Below are 24569 nucleotides of genomic sequence, written 5' to 3'. Positions count from 1 at the left end.
CGTCGACTCGCGTGCGCCTCTCTCCTCGGTATCGTTTCGCGAAAAGCGAGGATCCTTGCGATGCAACGCGAGCGATCCGTCCGTGTTACGCCACCCTCCCCCTTTCCCTCTGCCGCCCCTCGACCCCCGCTCGCGCTCCGCCTTTCCCTCCTGCGTCGTTACCGTCGCCGTCGCCGTCGCCGACGTCCTTCCCATCGTCTCCCGCATCTCGCCGTCCGAAAGAGAAACCGAAAAAAGACAACCGCTTTCGCGATCGCCGCGTCGCTGGCGATAATTACCTTTTCCTTCGCGTCACGTTCAAGGCATACACTTGGTCACTGCGTTTTAAGGCACGGTGCACTACTGCCGTCTCGATCCTCGGGGCCCGCAAAACCAGCCGCAATTATCCGGAAGCCGCGAGCGCGAGTCACGCACGAGATGTACCGAGGGTGGCCGGGAACTGAGCGGCAAGATGGCGCTCGTACCCTGCGCGCCACCCTTGTCGTCCCGACCGTCACCGCCACCTACTGGCACGAACCACCGCGCTACGTCTCGCCCCGCTCCCTTGGGACTTCCTTGCCGTCGCGTCCTCGGGAAAGGTGGCGCTCAATGTCGCCTCCATCTCTTCCGGCTCCTCCTTCGTGGCTGTCGTAACGGGAATTCTTCGCGGAGGGAAAGAAAAGAAGAAACGCGCGTAATTTATTTTGCAGAGGTATAAAAATTTAAGCCCTAGCCGCGCCGCATCGAACGAGACTCCCGATCAGATATATTTCTCGCCCCCGTGCTCCCGACGTCCCTCTATTCTTGCCGTTTAGATAAACCCCGAGGACGGCGTGACGTCACGAATCATCCGACTTTCGGTGCAAATGGAAAGCGACCGTTATCGCGTAACGGAAATCTCAAGCAGGTCCTCCTCACTTTCCTCCGTTTTCAGATTTGCCTGCGGAAAGAAATCGCGCCCCAGGAAATTAAGAGGGAAGAAGCCTGATATTATCGTACGAGGAGCAGAAGATTCTCGAGCGCGAGGTAATGACTTCGAGGTCTCGTGCTGTTGACCCCACGTTATTTAAAAGAGTACAATTTCGTCGCGGGCGTAATTGGCGCACGCGAGGTCGCCGAAAATGAGGAGGCTCTTCGGCATTAGGTAAAGGACAATTGAGATCATTAACGGTGACTCGGAAAGCGTCGGACACGGTGCGAAACGGTTGTTTACCTGATTTTTTTTCTCTCTTTTCTTTTTTTACAGATAACGGAATAGGAGTAACGTGATTCAAAGTCCACCCGGGTCTATAATTAGACTCTTATCGACGCCGTTATTTATAGCACTTCGTATGCCGTAATCCTTTTGGATTCGCGGCTCGTTTGACGGTGAGTATTCTTTTTGTCGAATCGATAAAATGTAAATAAGCCCCGATGTTCGCAGAGGGGTATACGTGTAGCAACGATCCTGTGATTTTCGCTCTATCGCCAGACCGAAGGACGCGCGATAAAACCTTGCACCTAATACATATCTGTACGCGCCCGGCTGAGTGTGCCGAGATTATTTTTCGTGCTCTCTCCCGCGTGTGCATCGATATTGATTGCCCGGAATACTTCCTATACATTATTTTCGCAGGCGGACGTTCTTGCGAAAATAATAACTCTTCCCATTCGAGAGACGAGCGGAAATTGCAGTTATTCCTGTTTGCAAATTTCGCACGGTATTGACAGCGTTTTATATGCGTTAAACACGGTCAATGACTTTCCGACTAGAGCCACACTTATGCTATATGTATACCGCTATGGCCCGGTTTCGCTAACGCGAGTTAATCAAATCGGTCGGTTAACTTTCAGGGTTGCAACGTAAAACCGAACGTAAAACTGATGTAAAAAATATATCAGATCTGTAAATATTTTTTTAAATATTAATCGCAGCCCTGAAAGTTAATCGAGCGATTTGATTAACTCGCGTTGATAAAACCGGGGCTATATACATTTTTCTCTGATTATATTAATTTCTTTTTATTGGCATAACTTTGGAGATGACGTTAGCTTGGAATTTTTTTTTATCTCGGCACGGGTGACTTTTCGAGCGGTAGCAGAAATAAGATCGTACTTTGAGGAGAAGGAGGGACGCTTCTCTTCAAACGCGCTTTGTAGGCGCTTCGTCAAGCGACTCTCTAATTCACGACGTAACGAGAAATACGTTACGAACAGGAATAACACCGGTTTCCATGCGCGACGAGGGTATTTTCAGTAAAAATAAATTAACAACGCGCGCGAACGTCGCACCTGCGGGAGAAAAGTCGATAATTCGCGATAACATTTCCGAAATTGCAATCGCTCGCACGTCGCAAATTGTGTTACCGCTCGTGAATGATACAATTGCGAAGTAATAACCACGCGATTATGATTGATAGCCGTAACAATATTGAAATAAATGGAATATTAGATCGAGAAGATAAGCTCCTGCATATTTAGCCGCTTTATTAAAGTCTTCATTAAAATGGGAATGTAAAGTAAATTGGAAAAATAATTGATAAATTTTAATATCATAGATTTGTACTTTTAAAATAGATGTAGAACTTTCTTCTTTTTTTTTTTTATATTACAATTGATATTTTTAGTAATTAGTAATAAGATTAGAATATATTTTCTTGATGAGTCTCGAGCAGCGCAATCTCAAATGTCGGTAAAGTTCATTTCTCATCACTTAACATTAAAATTTAATTAATTTTCTTTATATAATTTCAATTAAAAAATAATTTACTTTCAAACTCGATAATTTTGCAAAAAAAAAAAAAAACAACTCTATTATTTTATTTTATTATTAATTAGTAATCAATAAAATATATTCGCGAACGCGCATGTTATTATTTAAATCAAATACTTGTATTGTTCTTTTTTTTTTTTTTTTTTTTAAATAGTTAAAAACTTAAATTCCTTGATTAATACCGCGTTCAAATTACAATTATTTCTCGAACAATAAAACCGGCTGCACTCGCCACGCAGATTCGTGCAAGTGATGTGCACTTCAAGTTTAGGTGCGTCACGAAACTCATCGAGAAATACGTGTTTCAACCTGTCTGCTGCCGAGTGTACGTGTTGGCATGTTTTGTAATTCGTGTAGGCATAGCGAAACCGAGTTTTTCACTATCGCGATGTATCATTTATGCGACGGTCGTTCCCAGTGATAAATGCCAGGGTGTCTTACGAGAAACACGAGCGACGTTCGCTGTTAACGCGTGAAATGGCGTGGTTTGGCGATAGTCTCTCCAATCTAAAGGGACAACTGACGAACCTTACGAAGGAGGTATTATCCGACGGCATCGTTCACGAAATAGGTGCGTATCGATGCAACGAAATCGCGACGCGATTCCAGCTGGAAATTTCCTCGACGCGTAGTTTAAGAAAAGGGTTAGGTTACTTCTGTCAGATGACGGCTCTACTTTACCGACCAGAGAAACTGACGGATTGCGTTCAACGATCACGTAACTCGCGCGAAACTTTCGAGCGTTTTTAACAGCTGTAATCAAAGCAGAATGTACTACTGATTTAAACAATTATATTAAATTTATACAATTCCGTAAATTGATTAAATGCGACCTTTTAACGATTTATTTGCTTGTTATTTTATATCAGTTTAATAAATTGGAAAGCATTAATTGATACTGCTTTCCATCATTTTTTAGATTTAATTTTATGTCACTTTATTACTGTTAATTAATTCTAAATGGTGCTAGGTATAATTTTTGTAATTATTCAGAATGCTTTGTTAATTTTTTTTTTTTATTCCAATTTCCGCGGAAATAATTCGATATCGAAAAAAAATTGTTATGAAATTGTTGTCGTAATTCTCTCTTATAATCATTTTCTTTTTTACGAGCGATTAAAGTACGATAAATTAGTAGTTTAATAATCGATTGGAGAAATCTGATTCTTTGTTTATTTCCAGACGATCGAGCAAAGGCGTTAAAAGAAGCGAATGAAAGATGTAGTCAACTGCAAGATTTGCTCACCGCGAAAGATGCAGAAGTGAGTGTATTTACATTACATAAATTAATCCACGTCGTGTTTATAATTTCTTAATTTTTTTAATAATTGCGCGCCTATCGTCGTGATTACACAATCGTGAAAGAAAGTCGAAAAAGGATACGAGGAACCCGATTAAATACAGGTGGCTAATTTCTTTAATAATCTTTAACGCGATACGCGCGCTCACGATTTTTCTCCTCGACGATCTCGTTGATAATCTTTGTGGGTGTACTACTTACCGCGTCAGGGGAGAGGAGAGGGGAAAAAAAAATGGAAAAAAAAGTCACGCCCGATATACGCACAGATGTCTGCTAGTCCAGATAAGAGGGAAAGAGCTACGTTGTGATTAGAAATTATTTTAACAGATGTCGCGTTCCCCAATAATCGCGAACGAGTGTAGAGCAAACACCGCCTGCCGCTATTATCCGTTATAACATTTACGATTGCGAGGTTTTTTAGAAGAAATCCCGGGGAGAAAATATGTAGACGCCGTCGAAGAGTAGAAGGAAAGATCGTCCGAACGGTACGTCGGCGGAGATTTTCGAATTCGGGAAGAAACGTTACGATCGCACGAAGCATTTTGTGTGCATCTGCCTACCTAAGGTCTAAGGCGCTTTTTTTTTTTTTTTATTGTGACTTACGTCCGAGGGAAACCTCGAGGTTTCGGTGAGGAAACCCCGCTTGAGGGGACGGGGGTTTTGGCGCTACCCAAGGGTCAGGCGAGATAATGCATCGAGGATTGTGAGAAGTGGGGGACCGTTATCGCAGTGCAAACGTAAGATAAGGCCGGCAAATGTAAACGCGCATCGCACGTCCTGTATCCACGAGGCACCACCGGACTTCCTTCTGCCTGTGCTTCCTAATATTTAAACCAGGGACCTGGAGAGACGGTCGCTTTAAGCGCTCGGGTCAGCTTTCGCGGCGGGATTCCTTTGAGAACTTTTTTTTTAGATCCCTCCGCGAGCCTGGAGACTGAAGGTCTCTCCCTTGGCAACAATCTTGGGAAACGGCGATAATATCGTCATTATATATTAATATATTTTATATCTCCGATTTTATTAAAACTTTATCTCCGAGCTTCGACTTTGTCCTCAGTCGTTTTTTGATACTCGTCCACTTGTCACAATGAAACATTAAATTAAGCGAAAAAATTCTTTCATAATGTTAACGGTTAATACAAAAAAGAAAAAAAAAAAAGGCTGACAGTAATACATATTAATGCTCGTTATCGCTCGTGCGCGTGCACGAGAAAGAGGAATTGAAATATTATATCAATATGCAGTAGCTGTGACCTTCGTGCAATTTCTTTTTTACAGCAAAGTTTCAATTTCTATGTGTAACTTATGTAAGACTCGTTTACAGATTTCCCTCCTGCGCCGGCAGAACTGCGAGCTGCAGAGAACCGTCATCGAGATAAACGCAAAGTCCAAGGAATCGGTAAGTCGACGATTCTTTACTGAGCGATCGCTGCTGCTAACGCTCGAGAGCAAGAGAGAAATAAAGGAGGGAAAAAAAAGGAAAAAAAAGAAATTGAAAAACACATTACTTTTTGCGGTGTTTCAACGGCGATGGAAACGGTCATAATTATTTCTTCTCCTTGGTTAAAAAAAATGTGACGTCGCACGTCACGGAAATAGAAGCGCATCGGTTATCACCTTTTCGAATGTAAGAGCTCGCGATTACGTGACCTATAAACCGTAACGGTGAGTCGTTGCTCGCCTCCTCGCCGGCTCTCTTTCTCTCCTCGTTAGCAGTCGGGGCTCCCGGGGCTTCCACATCACCGCGATAATTCATTGTTGTTACATCATTGTAATAATAGAGCGATCTATTGTTTTTAAGTTACACGTTGCTGCCTCTCATTAGGCTGCGAACGCGATAATACACGCGCGCTCGTGCGCGTATTTGTACATGTGTTCGAGAAGCAAACGCGTCCGCGATAACGACAACTAGCCGTTTGGCATTATTTAGCTGATACCGATAATAATACTTAATAGCGGAAAAACTATTTTTCTTTTTCTTATCGGACCGCCCAGATAAGACACTTTTGTTCCGTGGGACATTGTAAGAATTCGGAATCGCGCCGTATTTTATTTATTTCTTTTGTTTTTTCCCTCCTATATTTTTTGCTTTTTTTCCGAAATCATCTGGCGCGCGACGCTGTCTCGCGCCGATCAAAATCAGAAGCCGCGGTTTCGGTACGGCGGACTTTAATTGGAAGAAAGAACGTCGGAGAAATAAAAAGAGAAAGACAAATGGGAGTCGCGTCGTATACTTAATAATATAATTAATAATTAAAAGCACCTGTACGAATAGAACCAGGCCGCGCCGTACCTTCGGCCTGATTTTCAAATCTCGTTTCGTGCTTCGCTTTCGTTGCGTAGAAACGTGCGTCGGGCACGAAAGATAAGGAGGTAACACGTCGTTGCGTTCTTACACTTTATTACGTATCTTGGATCAACAAAGGATCGGTCTCACTTGCCGTGGAATGTGTCACGAATTTCTCCGAGCGGAGAATTTCTTTTTACCTCTTTCTCTGTTCCGGCGAAGTCGCTCTTCCTGCCCTCCCCTTTTCCCGCCGACACCCCGCATATCCGTCGTATTTACGTTGAAACAATTATCGGATGTTTGATATTACTTTTGAAACTGTCGCGTTTCGTCGACGCCGGCCGCGCAGGATCGAAGGGAGTTTCGCCAGCGCAATTCAACGGGAGAAACGGCGTTGTATATTAAACTTTGTATATTAAACGCCACGTCATTCTTCATTCCTGATAATCGATAACGTACCGGCGGTATGGTAGGCGAAAGTGCGTTGGGTTTTTCGATTTCTTTACGTTGTAGAGGTAGAAAATGGAAGGAAGGCAGAAGGATGCGATGATTCATCGACCGCGTCGTTACGTGAATGCACCGATGGTCCTTGGAGTCTCCGTCGAAACGAGCGCATCAGTTCAGAAAATTGCCTAATATGTTACCTATATATATTTCGATCTAACTAGAGGTATTCCACGGTTTTCGCTTAGAACGAGGATTTCGATCAGGAACGAGCGTCCGCGGCATCCGCGTTTACGCTATAAGTAACGAGACGGTTGTGTGCGATTAAAAAAAAAAAAAAAAAACGGAAGCAGTCTAACATTGTAATATTCAATAATATAGTGAATGAAATCTTTGAAACGATTTCGAATATATTCGTAATACGCGAACGCAAAGTTAGATCGACTTTTTCGCGAAATGGCCGGCAGACTTTGCGATATAATTGACACGAATCTCAGTCTGTGATGTAATAGCGGGTCTGTTCGATCGCTCGATTTCGATTAGTTCACCCCGCGGTTTCATTATCACCCCGATAACGCCCCGAAGGGTGATAAGCGGACGCGATCGGGGGTTGCGCGCAGTTTTCAGCGATAGTGACTATGGCTACTCCTTTCGATAGAGCGCCTATAAATACAGGCCGATCCAGGCTCGTGTTCGGAAGTTAGTGCCGTTTGTGCGATAAAGTTAAAAGCAGATATACGAAAGGTCTTTTGGAAAACTTGCCAAGGTTAGCGATACGTCGTTATTAGCACCGTTTTGCCGATCATCCTACTTTGCGACTTAATATCCGTTTCGTTTTCACGTATTCGCCTTCGTTGCATCGTTTTTTTTTTTATTTAATTTTTTTTTTCCGCGGAACCCGTTGCTTTCCTCGCTACTATCCCTCGATATTTCCTCGATTCGAAAGCATTCCCTTTTTGTTCCCCGTTACATCAAAAGCTATTTATCTTTGAGCCATTACGTATCAGGTGACTCATAAAATATGAGTATCTATAATATTTATGGCCGTTTCTTTTGTCGTTATCTCCCACGATCCATTCTGCCCGACTGAAAATAGATAACATTTCTTTTTTAAATTTGTACTCCTAATCATTTTCCTTTCAGGCGTGCAGGCGGAAGAGGACACGGTCTCTGTGCCGGGTCTTCCTACACCGCCGGTGCGCTCTCGTTAAAACGCTCTCCCATTTCCTTCAGCTGTGCCCGCAGCACAAACGCGGCAGCCATAGGGGCCGATAAAAAAATGTCCTGTCGACGCCTGCGTTAATAACACCGACGCATCGTGCGTTCGTAATCCGCGATTGTGTTTCCAGCAAACGGTCTAGCTGTTCTAAATAAATTCCGCGGGCTATTACGCGAGTCGCATCGCGATACTTTGACTTCGGAAACGTTCATTTCTGAAAAAGGGTCCCCAGGCGTTCTCAATAATTTATTGCTTTTAATTAATTTTAATTAATCAGTCGTACTTTGTATCGTGCACTATCGTCATTAGTCGTTACTCATTCCGCGTATAAACATTCGCTAACCCTTCGTTCCATTTTCTGACGAGGCAGTTAGAGGAGGCGGTTTCAAGGCCCCCGGGGGCTCGAAGGGAAAAAGACGAAGGAGCTCGCTTTCCGAGACGCGTAGCGAAGTCCACGTTTACGAAACGAGCGTCCGCGTTCGCGAGGACGCCGACGAGGAAAATGCTTTTCGTGACAGCCGGGAAGGAGGTGTAATTCCGACGAGGTGCCGCGACACGAAATCGTGCGTATGCACACGCCATGCGCTCCTCTCGCACGGTCTTACGTGTGCGTTGCCCCGCGTAACCTCCACTTAGCCCTCTCCTCTCCGTCCTTCTCCTCCGTCGCCACCACCACCACCTCCTTCTCCTCCGTAAACTTTGTCGGAGTCGCCGCTGCGCTAGCTGGCGGAAGATGGAACTCTCGAGACGTAGTCATTCGGTAACGAGCGTGCGTCGCGCGCCGCGCCGCGCCGACGGAACGTGTGCCAGCCCGCGATGGACGGACCGGACGGAACTTCGGGCTCGCCTTTTCTCTCCCGGGAAGATTGCGCGTCGGGGTGCCGCGTGTTCTCCAGCGAGCGGCGCGAGAAACCGCACGGTCCCAGCCGACGAAACAGCGACGATCGTCCAGCCTGCCTGACGTAAGCCGCACAATTTTAAACCAACTTCCGAAGAAGAGCCCGGAAACCGCGTTCTTCGCGATACGCGACGAGTTCTTCAGGGTCCTATTCGAGATTCGATCCCGCGGCCGCGCGGAATCGTGACGTAATTATCGCGAGGATCCGCTCGTCCTTCTTATCTCTCTCTCTCTCTCTCTTTCCCTTTCTGTCTCCTGCATTTTATCTCGAGGATGCGACGACGAGCGCGTGACGCGTCGTATTTCGCCGTGAGGAGAAAAAAATATATATTTTTTGCGACTTTTATTTTCTACATCGCGCCATTCTTTCGCGCGCAAAGTGATGACCAGGCAACTTATCGCGCGCACGCGCCTTTCGCACATCCGCCGACCGCTATTTCGTAAGTTTCGCGTCCGAGTTTTCCCGGGAGCCTTCATCCCGCCTGCGGTTTCCAGTCGATCCATAATTCACAATTCGCAAACACGCGGCTCGTCTTTTTCTCGGATGGAAAATTAAGCGACCGATCGAGGCCTATCGATCAGGAAAAATAATTCCATTTTATAATTTAATAAAATGCTCGGCACGTTTAATCTTCTTTTTCTTTTGGTTTTTTTTTTCCTTTTATTTGTTCTTCTTTTTTTTTTTTTTTTATTAACGTTCGTCGCGCGTCTTTCCGGTGTTCAGAAGATTAGAAACGCCTAGCGCGACACGCTTTTCAGAATGTAAACGTAATAACGTTTGTTTTCATTCCCTCCGTTCCTCCTCCCTCCGTTCGACAATATAATTCGCTCTGCGTGCGTTTTACTATTGCGATACAGATGCACAATAGCGAAGTAACGAAGTTATCGTCGACTTTCAGATTTCTTCGTCGATTTAATATTAACTATAAAAATTGCTTTCAGAACGCATGTAGAACGCGACGCAACTAATTCGAAGAGCCTACCTGTTATTTTACAAACGCACAAATTGTAATATATTTCCCTCGCGAAACCGTTTCGGTCTTTAATTTTTTTTTTTAACAGATCCAATATTATCAAACATAATATAATCTTCGTTCTAAAACAGTCCTTCAATAATATTACGTTTGGAAATTTTTTTTTATTTTTCCACATAGTACCGCGGTAAAGAAAAACATTTTACACCATGTATAAATTGTGAATCTGGGTCTTTTAAAAAAACCGGATCTCGTAAATCTTTTTTTTTTTTTCTCTCGTGCGTTTGCGGAACGCTCGGCGGATATCAGCGCCAGCGTTAAGAGCCCGGGTTATTTATTTTTATTCAGCCGCGACATTACGTGGCCACGGCGAATTTGCGCCTTTTTCGCGCTGAGCCACGGCTCGCGAGTTATCGGTAGATAATGCACGAAGGACAAGCTTACCTATGATTACTTAACCAACGCGTCGCGCGATTACCTGCGCACCCGCACGACGCTCGGGCAGTGCTGTTGCCGATTGCAAAATTCAGCGTATTACTTGCAAACAATAAACGGTAGATTCGCGGCCGCGGCTCGCACCGCGCGATGTCGGTCGAAATAATAATAATATTAATATTTAAAAAAAAAAGAAAAAAAAATTTTTTTTTAACGCATGCCAAGTCGCTCGCGCGCGTATATGCATATGCATATGCACGCGCGGCTCGGATTTGATTGACTCGGCGTCAATCCCGCGGAATGGAAAACGTATGAAAAAGTATTAAAATATATTCCAGAAGCGACCTACCGCGAGCTGTTTTCCGCTTTACGCTTATCGCTCTGGGATACGAGCGAAAGAACCGCCACGGCCGTCTCGCGCGGGCGATCGATACTTTCCTTGTTGAACTTGTTAAAATAGAACTAAGTAGACGCGAGTTTGGGTAACAATTAAGCGCGATACGCGTGCTATCGTAAATACGCGATTGCTTCACGTTCGGGGTAGGAAATTTAGGTCTATTGACCCAAGGCACATGTACGCGCACGCACGCACGCAACGCAACGCACGCGGATATGCGGTCTCGGGAAGGGGTTAAAAGAATTTTGCATACATGGTAAAAAGTATTATATGAGCTATTCATTCGCCCTCGCGCACAATAGCGGCATAAGAACGGCCACGTCCGTGCATTCATCGTTTCGAAGACTTTCGAGTATTGTCGCCGGCATTAATAAACATAAGCGTTTAACCGGAGGATGATCGGATATGGGATATTACCTGGCTTAACGGACAGATGGATTAAACCCGCGACACGAAAACTTTGACGACTCCGGACAGGCTTTTCCGTCTTTCGTGCTAATGCACGCGAGAATCTTGACGATCTTCGTTGGGGATTAATTAAATAAAATTGAATCAACGAGAGGAATATCGTTCACCTAACGCGCCTACCGTTTGCTACAGCGAAGAGATCTCTTTTCTCTCGCATTGATCAAAGATCAAGAACGTCTGGTGTGAGGCGTCGTGCGAATCTTCGCGCGGCACGGTCGCAGCCGTTATTTTTTTTCCCCGTACTCGGCTATACTCGCTGACTCCTCGTCGTCTCCGGTGACGATTTCTCGCCTCGAGGAACTCGCTGAGCCCGAGCTTCTCAGTATCTAACACCAGCAGCGGTGTGTTATTCGCTACGCCGGTTGATAATGATTTCTTTTCGCCGAGCGCGTCTTCTCCGGCGAAGTGACCACGGTTTTATTAACGTCCCGTCGCGCGGTCGCTAATTATTAATCGAACGACGCGCGGGGCGCGTTTCGCGGATCCGCAAACGGGGGAGGGCACGGTCGGTCCATTTCGACTCATCTTTCTCGTCGCGCGTGGATGATCGGGCGTTTCTCGCCGTAGAATATTTCGCCGAGGGTCACGCTGAATCGGAGCCGGAAGCGGTAACCTGTGGTTCTCATTCGGCCGACCGTCGAATATCATTTCGAAGCTTTCCCCCCAGGGTCATTTGGGCGACGCGTAACCCGCTCGATTGCGTAACCGAGAAGCGTCGGCGGAGACGTCCCGCCGGCGGAGTCCGTCGGATCTGTGTCGCGCGAAGGTGCAAGGCGAGTCCGGGGACGCGACGTTGAGAAAACGTTACCGCTGTTTACCCAGCATTATTTGTTGAACCCTGAACCACGGTGAACACCGCGCTCGCGGCCGACATCGCGTGTGCTCGCGCCTGCATGCGTGCGTGCATGTGTGCGTCACGCTGTGTCGCGGCCACTCGGTTACGTCATCGACATCGGTGGACATTATTATGTTCCTACTGACGCAGGTACAATATGCCCGCTACGCTATTAGAGCAGGCCGCGTTAACCTGAAACCCCTCCGCGCGAGCGCGTGTTTCGTAACGTCGCATGCGAGGAGAGAAAGACGGACAGAGAGAGCGACCGAAAGAGCAGTATCTGTAAGCGATATACCCCTTATTATCAGCGAAAAAAAATAAAAAATAATAAATAAAAAAAAGAGGAGCTAAAAATGCGCCAAGTACGCGCGAGTGTCGCGATCCCGTGTCCTTGCCGCTTCTGCGAGAAGAAAAAATGAAAAAAAAAACGACTACGGGGAAGAGGAATGTTCTTCGCGGACGCGGCGGGGCGTTTTTAAAATCCTGATAAGGAATTGCCTAATTATTTTAGCTAATCGAGTTCGGGCGACGCCGGTTCTTCGGTACTCCCTCGAAATTTATTAAAAAGAAACGCGATCCCGTCTTCTTTCGGCTCGTTCGACTTTCGCGAGGTTCACGCGTCCCAGTTGGGAAAAGAGCACGTGTCCCGTCGGCCTTACGCGTCGTAATAGCGGCTATCATTACCGGACATGTAGAGCAACATCTGCACGCCGAATCGGCGCTGGTTGGTCCCCATTAAAAATTCGTTCCTAATCGACTCGTTTCATCGTCTCTTTTGTCTCCGACCTATCGCGTCCTCCGCAAACTCTCGTTCCTTCGCCCTCGTATTCTTTTTTTTTCCCTCGCGACCGGCCGAATGTGCCCGTGCACCTCGCGCCGGTTTCTCCCCCGTGAGATTACGATAACTCGCGCCCGTTTACATTGCGATTGATAGTAACTTCCTTTCCCACGCCTCGTATCGGGATAGCGTTATCTGCGCGATGCGTGGACGGGCGCGGACGTCTCGCGCGGAACGGTATTGCGGTGTTTACCGTGCGGATATCGTTTTAAAAAAAAGGAGAGGGAACGATAAATTCGAAGAGAAAACGCGTTTGAAAAAAGGAGGAAAAAATGCGTTTTTAAAACCGCTCGATCGTTAAACGCGCTCTCTTTTTATTTATTTTTTTTCTTTTTCTTTTTAAATGAAATCGTCGCTGGACACGCGTCAATTTGATTTAACCAAGTTTTGAACCCCTCCCGACCCCCTGACTCCCCTTTATTCCGCGACGCGATGATAGCCGCGGCCTGAAATAACAAATTCCGTCCATTGAATTATTCAGCTTTATGGCTTTGCTTTTCATTTGCACACAAAACGCATGGACAGTTTTACGTCGGTTTCACATAACAGCGAAGTCGTAATTATTGACGCGGCATGCGGTTTTCGCGACGATCGTTGCGCGACCGGCAAGAGAAAAAAAGAGCGAAAAAAAATACTAATAAAAAAATTAAACCAAACACGATTGGATCTCCGCGATCGCAGAATTTTATTAAGTTAACGTCGTCGCGAGCCGACGTGTCCCCATCATTCCCGACATCCCGAAATGTGTGCAGGACGGAATAAAGATAAAAAAAAAAAGAAAAAAAAAAGAAAAGGAAGGCCGCCACGACGGAAAGGTGGAGACTCGTCGTGAGCGCCGTATGCAAGTCAAACGACGCATTATTCCTTGACCTGACCCAACGAAACCTCCTTTCATATTCATTAGGATCGTCCCACTTCGGCCCCGCCGCTTTGGACCACGAAACGCGCGCGCCGTGTGCGCGTCTCCGATGCAACGCGCGAGTCGATTTGTACGAAAGATATCGAAGGGAAAAAAAAAGAAAGAAAGAAAAATAGGAAATGGCTCCCACATAACGGAGGAGTTGAGCAGATGTTAAATAATAATCCCCGATAATGTGCAGACGTGCGAGCGGTGAAAACGTAGCGCGTTCTCGGCACCGCAACTTCTTTTTTTTTTTTTTCTTTCTTTCTTTTCTTTTCTTTTCCTCAACGATCGGGAGCAGGAGGCCCGTTCAATTGTAGAATCTTAAGACGGAAAAAAACGCGTATCGCTGCAAGAAGCGATACAAATGATACAATGCATTACCGTTCGTGTCTGATATCGCTAATCGCGCGCTATCGAACGCGGTAAATCCCGCAAAGCCGTGTCTTCCGCTCTTCTATCTAAGGCCCGCGCTTTCCTCTCATCAGACGCGCGTCTCAACCCGGCGACTTCGCTTCTTTCTCCTCGTTTCTTTTCCTCCCCGGGTGCCCCGTGATGCGCCGGATGAGAAATCGACGTTTTATCACGCGCAAGATCGCGCCCGAGCGCAATGCTATTCTTGTGTCGCAGGGCCCCCGTATGCATAACGCCCGTACGCGTCATTAGCATTTTGACAACGTGTATCGTTCACCTCGAAAAGGATTTCCGTATCGGTTACGCATCTGCGTCGGAATGGGACCCGGTGACCCGAGCGTTTTCCGTTTTCAAAGAGCCCACCCATTTCAAAGACAAACGAGGGAGACCACGCGGGAATCTAATTGTCTCTCTACTTCCTATTCTGTTATCGGTGACCCTTTCCCTCTCCGCTTCCTTTACAAAGATACCTCCACATGCATCGGAGATGTATATAGATCTCGCTGATAGATTTGTGACCGGGCCTGGATGTAAATTAGATAGAAACTGACTTTCAAAATTTGTCCGGAGCGGAAGGAAAGGGTCGGCCCGCCCGAGCTTTCAGAGACGCATTTAAGTGGACGACGCGTTGACGAAAGCGTCTTCATAATTCCTATCTTTTATTCTAGAAGGACGTGGGTCATGCCGATGAGGCCGAAGGGACTTTCTGGGATCCGTCGTGCATCGACAACCGCAACGCGAGGAATCAGAGCCACGTACACCTGCTGCAGGAGCAGTTGGCGCAAGCCGCCGTGAAAGTACGCGAATTAGAATGCGAGCTGAAGCACGTTCAGAAGGTAATAATTGTTAATGGTTCTCTACTCTTTCCCTCCCGTAATGTGATGTTACAAGTTGGTGGAAATAATAAATATACAGGTGAACAGCGCGTCTTTCAAGGATGATATATCCGATGGCCATCAAAAGGCTGAAGTCGTGCGGGCGAAACAAGACATGCTGAATCGTATTATACAGATGGAAGAGAAGGTACGAAGCGATTTATCAATTATACATTTCTGACATTTTCCATCTTATAATTTTAAATTTTAAGCAAGTTCCATTTCAAAAAATGGAAATAAAAAAAATAAGAAAGAAGCTCATTTCCTATTCTCAATCTTTTAGAAATTTCTTTAAGAGTCACATCTCGATTTTTTCTTGTTTTAAATCGCATGATTAATTAAAATTTTATTAAACTAGATTATCTCTTTAACGATGTAAGTATCCATGTTTTACATTATTTTCAGACTCGAGAAGCGGAACGAAATGCTAAACATATCCAGTTAGACGAGGCTAGTCTTATCAATGACTTTCGTTCGGTAATATCGAAATTGAATTCATGTGAAAAGTTTGATTTGATCCGCGGAGCACTAAAGGCTTTACAAATCGAAAATGAGACGTATGAGAAAATTAAAGCTCATAAAAAGGCCAACAAGGAACTCGAAAAAGCCGATGGCTTCGAATACAACTCTATACCCGAGAAACATGCAAACTCGCAGCAGGATAAGCTACACGAAACGGCGGAGGAACTTTCGATTAACAAGGAAGAGACGTTGCAAAAAAAAATAGAGGAACTGCAAAACGAAAATAAAGATCTTGTAGTTGCCATGGAAAAATTGGATGAGGAACATGCACAGTCGATTGGTAAGTAAATAATAGCTCTTCTTTCTTTAAATGTAATTCGAATATACGTGCGAACGACTTTTTTATAATTCAAATTTTATTTTTTTCGCAGAAAAATTATTGTCGCTCAAAGAAGAAAGTAATAAGAAGCATCGCTCTCTACAAAATGCATACGAGCAACTTTCCATAGACTACAACGAGGCTCAGAAAAAGATAATTGAATTGCGAAATGACATGTCGAAGCGCGATGAAAGTACTTGTACAGAAACGATTCATCAGTCCATTCAGACGGATAATGTGAATAAATTGGATAGGCATATTCAAGTAATTTCTGCGCAAGAAATATCAGAAACAAACCCATTAGATGATATTACTGAGAAAGTTAAAAAAATTTTGAAAAACTGTACCATACGTAGCATTGAATCGGAAGAATCGTTCTTTGAAGCTCTCGCGAAACAATATGTCGATGCTAAATGGAAGTTAGACGTTTTGGAAAGAAAGGTGACTGAAATTTCCAGAGATTTAAAAGAGACAGAGGAGATAAAAAACGGCTTGCAAATGGAATGTGAGGAGTTGCAGTCTCACGTTGACGCGTTATTATTAGAAAAGAATATGAGAGTGAAACCGTGTCAGAACTTAGATATGAATTTACCATCAATTCCTGAGGCGAGCGACGAACGGGCAGCTTCTCTAGAAATGGACGTTGAATCTTTACAGGAAGAGGTGAACAGACTCTTAACTGAAAACGAAATGATACGAGGAACAAATGCAACTTTGCTTGCTGTACAAAGTAATCAAGTGCCTTTAACAAACAACGAGGAATCACAAGGAGATAAAAATAGTAAATTATATTCATATGTACAGGAAAATATAGAGCTTCCAATAGCTTTAGAGAAAAAAAGCTCAAGTGGAGATACAACACCGAACGAGAAATCGAAACTCGACCACGAAAATATAAAAGAAGAATTAACGCTGTCGGTATCTAAAATAAAGGTGCTCGAAATAAATCTTGCATCTTTGCAGGATACTATAAATAATTTAACAGAAGAAAACAAAGATTTGTTGCAGAAAAATAAATATCTGGATACGCAATTACATGACAAACTTTTACAAGAACGTAACATGCAAGAAGAAAATAATTATCTATTGGAAAACTTGCAGGAACAGCTCAATACAACCATTCGTGAAAAAATTGATTTGGAAAATGATAATTTAAATAAGGAAAAAGAATTGGAGGCAATGCAGATTCAAATTGATATGAAACGATCTGAAATAGTGAAACTGTGTCAGGATAACGATAGATTAATTAAGGAAAATGTATCTCTGTCGGAACAATTGAACGCTACACACGATGAGTCTTTTGATAAAATAGAATTGTTGAATACAGAAATGTCGTTACTTCAGCAAGAACATGAGGATTTGAAACAAGAGGCATCGATTTATAAAGAAGAATTGCCCGTGTTAAAAGAGAAACTGTACAAGGCACAGGAATGTTATACAGAACTAGAAAACAAATATTATGCGTTAAAGCTACAAAACTCGCAATTAGAATTACATAAAAAAGATATTCAAAGTCCAGCGACGGAAATAGATCGACGTGGAAACGAATTGGATGTTGAAGAACCTGTTACGGAAGAATTAAGTCTGTTACGAAATAAATGCGAGTTTTTAGAACGAGAAATAGAAACGCTTCGTAAAGAAGCACATAAATTTAAAAAAAATGTCACGGAGATATCTTTGGTAAACATAGATAAAACTGGTAAAGAGGAAGAACTTTTAACTGCTGAAGATAATTTGAGTGGAATAGAAAACGTAGTTACGGATGTAGAAGCAGAAAAGCAGGATTGTGTGACAAAAAATGCGAAGCATAGTACAGCATTTAACGAAACGCATGTACTTCAATCAGTTATCGATAAAGAAAGACGAGAAAAAGATGTTATAAAAGCACAGAACGAAAGCTTAATGAATGAAATTGACGATTTACGCAGTAAGTTCCAAACCACTTGCGTGAATAACAAAGAGTCTGCGAAGATGGCTAAGCGAACTATCGAAAATCTATCGTGTATTATTCGAGAAAAAGATCAGAAGATTAACAGTTTACAAGGCGAGATAGCTCATATGAAAAATACTATCTCGCAATCGTTGAACGATCTTGCCGCGATTAATAATCAGAAAAGTGAACTCGAACAACTCGTTTCCATTAAACACAATGAAATTTTGCAATATCAAAACGAGATTCAAAAGTTAATTCAACGCGTGAATGAACAGGCGGCTCATATTCAAGAATTTATTTCCGAGCGAACAGCGAACGAGATGCGCAACAAGGCAAATGCAGAAGATATTAAAAACGAGCACGATCACAATGGAATCGACTATTCCAGACAGAGTGCTGAAATCGCGACTCTGAATAAAAAATGCGACGCTTTGGAGGCTGCTCTGATGCAAGAGCAGTCCAACAGTAGACTCCTGCAGAACCAACTTGTTGAAATTCAAAACAAAGAAGCTAACTCTGCGAAAGAATTGGACAGATTGAGAACGCATTTGGTCGAAATGGAATCGAGTTACACGGACGAAGTCTTAATCGCCGAAAAAAATCGTCAAGAGTTAGAAGCGAAATTGTTGCAAGCTGAAGAAAAAGTGAAAAGTAGCTCGACCGCCTTCACATCGGCAAATATCAGGGCTAATCAACAGGTGGAAACGTTGCAGCAGCAAATAGCTTTGATTACTCAACAGAGGGATCAGATACAAGCGAAATTATCTACCGCCGAGGACAATATTCAATTGCAGTCTGCTTCTTTAACCAACTTGCAAATAGTTTTGGAACAGTTTCAACAAGGTGAGTGATAACATTTTTTATTGTTACAATTTATCGCTTCGATAGGGCTAGTTTTTATATATTATAATTATTAATTTATAATTACTAGAAGAAACCACGCGCGCGCTACGCGTCCGCTATTTTTTAAAAGATTCCACAACTACGAAAAAAAAAATCATACGACTTACCACCCAATCTGCATACAGCGGAGTAGTAGAAATCTGCTGGTGACTGTAACAAAAAGAAATATATTAATGTAGACTTGTATATTATTTAAAAAAAATTAATAAAAAAAAAAGTAAAGGCTTTCTTTTAATAAATATTTTATTAGAGAAATTAATGCTTACCTATAAGTTGCTCCGCCGATGCAGGATGCCCGTCCCGGGCCTGCTCCTCCACTCAGATGGGACGTGACGAGCCATCTTTCCGCGCACAAGTCACTCGCGAACGCGACCGTGATTTTAAATTCGCGACAATTATTGATCACTTGCGCGCGATATTTTTCGGCACTGCTGTAAAGAGAAAATCCTGAAAACATGTTACTGGCTTACCGATCTGCATGAGCGTCAGCGGAGTTGTAGATTTCTGCCGGTGGCTGTAACATAAAAAGAAATATATTAATGTAGACATGTATATCGTTTTAAAAATTAATAAAAAAGTAGAGGAAATCTTTTAATAAAGATTTTATTAGAGGAATTAATGCTTACCTAAAAGTTGCTCCGCCGATGCCCGATGCCTCCTGGTGGGCCTGCTCATCCTCTCAGATGGGACGTGACGAGCCATCCTTCCGCGCACAAGTAACTCGCGAACGCACTTCCGAAAATGAAAAAGAAAATCGTTAAAAAAACGCCGAAAAACTAGCGGCACTCCCGAAACGACCGACGAACCGGCTGCGGTTCGTATGATGACTGATATCGGCGCACGGCACTTTAAGTTCTCATTAAACGATGCGAAGCAGCGGAGTTTCTCTTGATCTGGAACACACAAATTAAAGAATTATTTTGTAGATATCACATTCAAAGCATTTTATTCCGAAGACAAATTTATACTTACCCTGGGGTTGCTCCGCCGGGGCAGGATACCCTTCCTGGGCCTCCTCCTCCTCTCAGGTAGCACGTGTCGAGTCGTCCTTCCGCGCACTGGACACTCGCGAACCGTGATTTTACAATCGCGAACATTATTCATCGCTTTCGTCTACAATAAAGCCCAAAAAATTACGCCCGAATACTTTCCCGAACTCCCGGAACGACCGATTAACCGGCGGCGACACGTGCTCTCCTCGGACGGAGAATCACACGTGCTCTCCTCACACGTAGTATCGCGGCGTAATCTCCTCGCACGGAAAATAAAGAGGAGAGGATAGTTCTCGTACCCGGCGGCTTGCGTTAAACGGAAATACGTATTAATTTCGGCACGAGCACGCGGTTGCCGTGAGCGCGTAGTACGTACGTGTGTATTGCGCGACCGCTAGTGAAGGACAGAGCGAGAGTGGGAGTGGTGGGGGAATATACCTTGCGCGCAACACGTATTCTCGCGCTCGCTCTCACTCTGTACCCCTCCCCCCGCCTTACCCCACCTCCCCCCGCGCCTATCTATTCCTTTACTCTTGTTCGATTTAATTGTAATATTTAATTAGTATGTCCAGAAAAAGACGGTGCTTTCAACAGGTCGTCCTCGATCTCGAAAATCGTCAAGACCGTCTTTCCCTGGACGTATTAATTAAATATTAAAATTAATTTGAACCTCAAAATCGCCGACAAATAATTATTAACGTTATGCATATTTCCAGATAAAGAACGCGATGTCATGGTGGCTACGGAAAAACTTCGATCTCGACTCACCGAATCGCACGAGAAACAAGAAAAGTTATTAGATGACATTTCAAATCTTCAGGTTTGCCTTTATATTTTTTTTTCCCCGTGCATTCGTAACACTCCGACTATTCAGTCGGAATACATTGTCTCGTAAAACTATATATCGCACGTATGTGTGCTTACAGCAACAATTACGTGAAGCTAGAGAATGTTTGAAAGCTGCCTCTAGACTAAGCGAACAACTCGAGAAAAAGGACGAACAGATCGAGCGATGCAACGAAGAAGGTAATTATTATCAAAGATTACATATTTCTGGCATCGCCTGCATCTTGTTTATAGCATGATTAGTGTTTTTTGATTTAATTCTTTTATGCATCATGAGAAGCAAACTGAATACAAGTTCTTTTCTCATCACGATATAAAATACTGATCACGTTTTTTTTTTTAAATAAATATTTCTGCTTTTGTTTTAACCCATTGCAAATGATTGGCATAGTTGTGTCGAGTTATGCGTTACGATATTAAAAATATTAATAATACACGTAAATGTTATATCATTGACGCAGTACGTATAGCAAAAAGGAGAAAGTATAAAATTAAAATTATGTCAAAGCGATTCAGTGATAACATTTTGCTGCGTCACAACAGCTTATATGTAAAAAAAAAAGTTCCACGTTTCTTTTGTCGCCAATGAAAGCGACGCAAGTTTCCTAGCAGCTATTGCGATGATAAATTGAGAAGTAAAAAAAAAAAAAAAACAGTGGAAAATAAATTACAAAATATTCGAACACGTGCACCGTCATGAAAGCACTACTAAATTCTTGCTCTGTCGATCTTGGATCGAGAATACGTCAACTTACATATGGCTTTTTTGTAAATAACAAAGCACACCCCGCTCTCGATTGAAAATGATTTACGTAGCACCGGAAGGGACATTATTCCTATATTATTATGTAACACACATGGCCGAGGAGGAGGATACGATAAAGCGTGCATTGTCGAGAACACAAATGAACTACAGCGTAGAATCCATCAGTGCATTCGCGCTCTGTGACTAATCTGCGAAAGCAAACACGTACACAGTCCGGTGATGTAGTCAAATATCAGCTGGTAATTCTGGGATTTGTGACAATAGCCCAGGATTCTTGCTGGTATCTGGCTACGAACTGGATCATCGCCTTTGCATACTCACAAATCACGTATTGGTTGGTTCATGCAATTATCGCTGGTGCTGGTACTACGTTTTGCACTTTACCACATGCGAGGTCTTGGTCCCTCCTCATTTTTTTTCTTTTTTTTTTTTTTTTTAATTATTCTTTGTTGGTAATTCTAACGAAAACCTGTTAAAATGCTCAGAGGAAAAGAATATTAACGTTGCATTTATTAATTTTTTTTCTGTACATGACGAAAAGCTCGATTCGTTACCTTCATCGCCTATTCTTGTTCGATTGTATCATTATTGTCGTGTTATCTTGTAATTACGATTATGATGACCAATTAACGATACGACTGAATGACTGTATAATGTGTATCATAAAATTTTTTTTTAGTAACAGTACACTTTTGTGTATTAAATCATTTGTACCTTAATATTATTATCATGCACATGTAGATATTAGTCTTTTTCATTGCCTAATGAGGCTCCAATTATTCTAAATACATATATATAGATTGAATAATGTAATTTAATAATGCAGGGGAGAGGTAGCATGAAGGGGACATTTTTATTTTAGATAAAGTCACTTATTTGTCTTTTACATTTTTCTTTAATACATATAGAAAACTCCACTGCGTATTGTTTCCATGTTTGACGGCGGAGTGCAGTTAGATAACACGGTTGTCAAACTAAAACGTTTTTAATGTTTTTTTTTCTTTTTTTTTTTTTTAACACGTCCCTTTTACGATATCTCTTTCCCATTTTACTTGTCGAACGCATGCAGGAGCTATGTACTACAGGCAAACACCAAACAATTTATAAATTTACCTGTTCTACATACGTGCAAGCTGTATTAACGATATTTAAACCGACGCGATCATAATCGTGTATTAATTGAAACGATAGGTAGGACTGTTCCGAATTTGCCACTGCTTTTGCCTGCAAGCCCTTCAATATTATTATTACTTTTGCATGAAACTCGTCGGAGTTATCATTTTCATATAGTTGTTTGGAAAAAAATTAAAACATTTAAGCAATAAATATAGAATAAACGTGAAATGTTAATAAATATGCCTAAGTGAGTAATGAACACGTAGTCGTAATTTGGTAGCGATAGCCGTGGGTAATCTCATGCGGTAACTGTGAGCGTGTAAATACAATAAGCTCATATTACCTCGTGGGGTTTCCCACCCGTTACCAAGATTCGTCAAAATTATAAGCTTAAATTAATCAAAAGTCACTTAACAGTTACAAAAATTATTCGCTTTTCTTTGGTCTTTAATATTTATTAAAAAAAAAAAAGATTTGTGATTCTAGTTTCTTAAATATTAATTTTAAATATTAACCATGTGAATCTCGAGGAGTGGCAAAAGCGTTACGTATGTAAGTTAATCTCATTTCTTCTCCCTCTGTTTCTTTCGAAAATCTTGTTCGAACGTGCTTCGGTACGTGACTCCGGAGCACGGATCATTTTACTAAAACGCTTCTTTAATTCTAGTGGCATGAGCGCAACCTTAGTTTCGTAGAACGGCATGATAAACGAAGAATGCAGCATGAGCAACTTAAGGCGCAGGCGAGAGTATTGCATCAGGTACTGGTGTGATATCGAGGCAACCAGTACTTGTGTTATACTTACGCTCGTGTCTTTTTGAGCTACCAATTCGTGCCAAGTTTTCAACGATGGATACCGCGCATGGTGTACATAAAAAGAAAACTAAATCAGAAATATCCCGCAATCGATTTTTTTAAATAAGGATCAACCACCGCTTCGTAAAAGATTTCCTTACGAATGAATGCGTTTACCAAGTCCTCTCTACTACCTTCTCATTTTCCTCTCCGACGTTTGTAGTTTGAGAAAAGGATATGATTACAATTATTATTTTTATTAATAATAATAATGGACTAATATGTGTAATATTCAATTTTAGTGGCACAACTGAAAGCATCCTTGGATTTAGCGGACCAAAAGATGAAAGAGGCAAGGGAGCACGTTGAGGGAAAAATCGACAAGTGAGCGAAATTTTATTTTTACATACATTTCACGAAACGTACGAATTTATCCTCTGACTAATTTTTTTTCAGAGTTCTCGTAAAAAATTTGCTTTTGGGTTACCTGTCTTCGGCCAAGTCGGACAAGTCTTCAATCCTCAGAGTCTTCGCTAACGTTTTAGAATTCACCGAATCGGAGAAAGAAAAGACCGGCTTGAACAACGCGACGACGCACGGCAGCCGTCAAGTCAGCGGCACGTCTTCAAAGGTACTCATTAATTTATTAATTTAATTACGGTCCCATCAGGGTCGATACCGCCTGAAAATCGACCGACTTGTCCGTCTCATCGATATTATATATCCTTAACTTTCAGGATCATGAGGCGTCTTTATCAACAGCATTCGTGAGGTTTTTAGAAAGCGAGTCCAAGCCGAAGCCTCAATTGCCAGGTCTGCCGATTGGAAATTCTGTAAGTTATAAGCTATTGCTATATTTATTGGTCAGTGCGATATTCATTCGCACTTGATTAAAAACCATTGCTTTCATTATACGTTATAATTGCAGCCTTCGTCACGACCAGGATATCACAAACAATCGTCGCCGTCATCGTCGTCGTCGTCGTCGACGCAATCTACATTACTGTTGCCCAACGTAGCTCTTCCAACATTCCCAGACTTTATTCCAGCGAGAAATACGGGATCTATTTTGAAGGAGGTGTTAAAGGACAGTTGATATTAAGCGCATTGTATTAAACGTTGTACAAATAATTATAATAAATTCGATTGCATTTTACATCAAACAGCAATCGTTTTTTTTCTGCCGCCTAATTTTATCCCGCTTCCAATCATCCTCCAAAAGCTCTGCGGGTTCTTTTTAAGTAATTTCCAGGCATGATATAAAAATTTACAGCGTTATATGGAAATACTCTGCATACTTTACTTTTTGAGTATACTTATTCTTACATTTTCAAGTTTTACGTCAGAGAATTCAAGCGATT

General features: G+C 42.7%; 2 protein-coding genes across 14 annotated transcripts in view; one reads left to right on the top strand and one right to left on the bottom strand.

Moving 5' to 3' along the window:
- LOC139101638 (serine-rich adhesin for platelets) overlaps nt 1–440 on the bottom strand; it is a 38516-nt gene extending 38076 nt beyond the window's left edge. For 8 of the 11 annotated variants that reach the window (XM_070654932.1, XM_070654938.1, XM_070654936.1 and 5 more), the window contains exon 1: nt 279–432. The gene's annotated coding sequence lies outside the window, so the exon portion shown is untranslated. Of the gene's footprint in view, nt 1–278 lie in introns of all 11 variants that reach the window. The other 3 variants (XM_070654943.1, XM_070654944.1, XM_070654933.1) reach the window with 2 other exon arrangements.
- A 2581-nt stretch (nt 441–3021) lies between these two features.
- LOC139102067 (thyroid receptor-interacting protein 11) lies at nt 3022–24371 on the top strand. 3 transcript variants are annotated; one of them, XM_070655702.1, is made up of 13 exons: nt 3022–3302; nt 3914–3993; nt 5356–5430; nt 14810–14977; nt 15057–15164; nt 15422–15818; nt 15910–18633; nt 20402–20505; nt 20612–20711; nt 23511–23592; nt 23665–23839; nt 23946–24041; nt 24137–24371. In XM_070655702.1, the coding sequence occupies exons 1-13, from the start codon at nt 3131–3133 to the stop codon at nt 24302–24304; spliced, it is 4449 nt and encodes a 1482-aa protein (XP_070511803.1). In that variant the 5' UTR covers nt 3022–3130; the 3' UTR covers nt 24305–24371. The 3 variants fall into 3 exon arrangements, with proteins under 3 accessions (XP_070511803.1, XP_070511805.1, XP_070511804.1); XM_070655704.1 differs by lacking the exons at nt 3022–3302; nt 3914–3993; nt 5356–5430 and adding an exon at nt 7145–7528; XM_070655703.1 differs by lacking the exons at nt 3022–3302; nt 3914–3993; nt 5356–5430 and adding an exon at nt 11882–12138.
- The last annotated feature ends 198 nt before the right edge of the window (nt 24372–24569 follow it).

The sequence above is a fragment of the Cardiocondyla obscurior genome, linkage group LG04 (genome assembly GCF_019399895.1).
Source record: "Cardiocondyla obscurior isolate alpha-2009 linkage group LG04, Cobs3.1, whole genome shotgun sequence".
Classification (NCBI taxonomy): domain Eukaryota; kingdom Metazoa; phylum Arthropoda; class Insecta; order Hymenoptera; family Formicidae; genus Cardiocondyla; species Cardiocondyla obscurior.
This window is presented reverse-complemented; position numbering and strand designations above follow the sequence as displayed.

Bases quoted from the DNA above. Each gene is read 5' to 3' on its own strand.
- LOC139102067 (XM_070655702.1), top strand. From the start codon at position 3,131: ATGCGACGGTCGTTCCCAGTGATAAATGCCAGGGTGTCTTACGAGAAA. The intron at 15,165-15,421 runs GTACGAAGCGAT...CATTATTTTCAG, and splicing joins TTATACAGATGGAAGAGAAG to ACTCGAGAAGCGGAACGAAA. The intron at 15,819-15,909 runs GTAAGTAAATAA...TTTTTTTCGCAG, and splicing joins GGAACATGCACAGTCGATTG to AAAAATTATTGTCGCTCAAA.